The 3061-nt window shown below is 40.0% G+C and overlaps 1 protein-coding gene across 3 annotated transcripts in view; it reads right to left on the bottom strand.

Moving 5' to 3' along the window:
• LOC136826132 (trypsin-1-like) overlaps positions 1-3061 on the bottom strand; it is a 16305-nt gene continuing 13244 nt past the window's right edge. For all 3 annotated transcript variants that reach the window (XM_067083121.1, XM_067083122.1, XM_067083120.1), the window contains exons 9-14: positions 2910-3061; positions 2476-2569; positions 1917-2097; positions 1639-1775; positions 590-713; positions 1-260 (exon numbers count right to left, since the gene is read on the bottom strand). The exon at positions 2910-3061 is cut by the window's right edge and continues 17 nt beyond it. In XM_067083121.1, the coding sequence (XP_066939222.1) occupies positions 205-260; positions 590-713; positions 1639-1775; positions 1917-2097; positions 2476-2569; positions 2910-3061 (744 nt within the window). In that variant the 3' untranslated portion in view covers positions 1-204. The remainder of the gene's footprint in view (positions 261-589; positions 714-1638; positions 1776-1916; positions 2098-2475; positions 2570-2909) is intronic.

Raw genomic sequence — 3061 nt, 5'->3', positions numbered from 1 at the left:
TTTGATGGTGCATAGATTTTATTTTCGGATGAAAGTCAATCCAAGATTTCCTATTTTGGAAAAAATAAGGAATAAAGGCTAATAAACATTTAAGATAAGCTTAAACAGTAGGCATATACAGTAATTTTTATTTACTGTTTAAGGAGCAACCACGATCTTAACTTCTGCGTTGCCTAATAACTTCTGTTCAATCAATCAATGACTCTAACGAACACAATATTTGCAGTCTGCTGCGTAGTTCTGAATCCAAGTCATGTAACCTAGAAATAAAAAAAAAAAAACTCTTGTCAGGATTTAGTACCCACGTTGGAATCTTTGCGTTCGGTAATTGTTTTGATGTGTTTCTTGACCAAAATAATATGGAAAAACAAGTTTTTCTATGCTTTGAAAGAAAACGGGAACAAGCTGTCTACGGAAGAATTGACTGTACTGTTGGTGTGAGCAACGAGGGAATTCAACAGTTAGGCCTAGAACTTTTTCCTGTCCGAATGCAGTAAAAAAAAAATAAAATCAGTCAATCATTATTTTACGCAGAGATTCTGGGGAGTTGCCAGTTAGTGAAAATTTAATTAACAAACAAAAGACTTACGCGTGACTCTGGTGTACACCCCTGGCTTGCGGGGATCTCCACAGCCATAGCCCCAAGAGGCGATTCCAATTTGCTCCATAAATCCAGTACTGCTTGCAGTCACGAGCGGTCCGCCTGAATCACCCTGATGTTCAAGGAAACAGTTTAATTCTTGCTTGATACGTGCAAAATGTATGTTATGGGTCTGTTAAATGCGCATTGCTTCTTCAAGGTGAAATATATACAATGCAGAGATTACAGTAGGCCTACATATTGCTAGGTACAGGCACTTTTTCGTTCGGCTTTTAAAATATGCATTACGTAAAAGCAGATTATTTTTAGGCGCAAAATATGCACTGCTCGTATATTTTTTATGCAAGCCCTTAAAATATGCATTGGTGCTCACATGCCAAATATACGTTGAATGGCTATTGAAATAAGCTTTGCTGTAGGAGGAACAATATTAGTTATACGGCCGTCATTATTCGTAACAATGTACAGTCCACTTGAGATGTTTTATGTTCCTTTTAAAATTTTTTTCTGAGAGATATTACTTCGAATACTACAAAATTTGAATATGCATAATAATGAACGAGCTTGAAGATTTCACATAAAAATATTATTGACAAGTTGCTTTTGTCCCCAACGTGAACTGTTGAAATGTTAAAGGGAAAGAAATTCACAGTTTTGACTGAAAATCGAGGTGTAGAACCTGACTGTTTTTTTTTTGTCCGTCAGCTCATAAAAAAAAAAATTAGATTATTATTCAGCACTAAGCTAGACCAAGCTACTAGAGGGAGTGGATATTTTGCCCTCTCTCTCTCTCTCTCTCTCTCAACAATTCTTTCTGTTAACATAAGAACAGCTTAGAAAACTCCCTTCCTCTCTCTCTCTCGCCCTCTCTCTCTCTCTCTTAGCAACTCTCTGTGTTGATATAAGAACTACCTAGTCGGAAAGCTCTCTCTCTCTCTCTCTTTCTCTCTAAGCAACTCTGTGTTGACGTAAGAACTGCCTAGTCGGAAATCTTTCTATCTGTCAGTCTGCCTATTTGTCTCTCTCGTAGTACTAACCGTGCAAGTGTCCCTTCCTCCCTGATCCACACCAGCGCAGATCATGTTGTCTGTGATCCCATTGATGAGGCTGCTGCACCTCGTGTTGGTCATCGTCGGCAGAGTCACTTCGTACAGGGTAGAGGGCTGGGAACCGCCTGCAAAGTATAGGGAAGGTTTTAAATCAGACATAAACAATCAAGACTGTCGGCATACTAGACCCATACATGATCCCTCCTTCGTAGGTACCAAGGTTTAACGGTCAAGTCTCGCCATTAGTACCACGGTCCAGTACTAACCATAAGAAAGGGTTCCCCACCCGGTGGCGACAGCGTCAACGTTTTCGTACAGACTGTTACCAGAAGGCAGGCATACGGGGGCGATCTTGTTGTTCGAGGGAAACGTGATGGGGGTTTTGAGCTGGATTAATGCTATGTCGTTGTCCATAAACTGGACGTCGTAGTCTGGGTGGATTATGATCTGCAAGAGAGAAGCATTACTAAGTGATGGGCACCGTGATGGGCGGAAATTTTTATCCAAGTTTGAGACTCTGCTGTTTAGTTTGCAATGAGGCATAGATAAAAGTAGAGCATATTAAGTACTTGAAGAGTATGAGACTACAAATCTTAAGTTTTCATTAATTCACCGGCTGAATCGGTGGCTAAAAAGTGTATTTCCAAGCATTTTATATTTGGTGGTAAAACAGAAGTATTCCACCGCGCAGCTAAAAAGCAACAGGACTTCAATTTACTCTCTGGCTACGTGGTGGAAATCTTTGTCGCCATTAATAGATGCCGAAAAACATGCTTGTGGGGACGTCACCTTTAAATGAACTGTCCAGTAGAGGAAATACAGTACCTGCTGAATTTCCCTAGGCTCAGTTACTGAAGTGTCAGAGGTGGACGTCCACTGGTGCTCTCCTATGACGACCAAGTTGTTGGCTGCAAGTTGTCTGTCCAGATACGAGATCGTGTTTAGGACTAAAGATTGAACGATATTCCTTATGAATTGAATTCGGTACATGCTCTTTTTTCCTTACCTATTATTAATTCAGCTCTTAAAATCTATTACACGATGAAATAATGCATAGAGGACATGAGTAAATTCCTTAGCAAAAGATGGTATGGAGTTGTGCAGCGTAATTTGGAAGTGCAAATAATGATTATTAAATGAAATATTGTCCCTTTAAATTTTTCGAATACAAGAGTATGAATATGAAAAGAACATAATTAGAAAATAAAGCCGAACGAAATCAATATTCAGTATGAAAAAACGTCGGCAGAGATTCTCACCCATAGACGCAATGAGCAGCTGTTAAAATCCACCTGTCGCAGATTATGGAACCGCCGCAGTACGGACGGTAGAGGTTGCTTTTCGTAATGGCCACTTGCCAGGGGTATTCATGAACACTGGAGGGGTTCCCTCCCACTATCCTTGTGATTGG

Source organism: Macrobrachium rosenbergii, chromosome 40 (assembly GCF_040412425.1).
Source record: "Macrobrachium rosenbergii isolate ZJJX-2024 chromosome 40, ASM4041242v1, whole genome shotgun sequence".
Taxonomy (NCBI): domain Eukaryota; kingdom Metazoa; phylum Arthropoda; class Malacostraca; order Decapoda; family Palaemonidae; genus Macrobrachium; species Macrobrachium rosenbergii.
The sequence above is the reverse complement of the archived record's forward strand: the minus strand, read 5'-3'. Positions and strand labels throughout refer to the sequence as shown.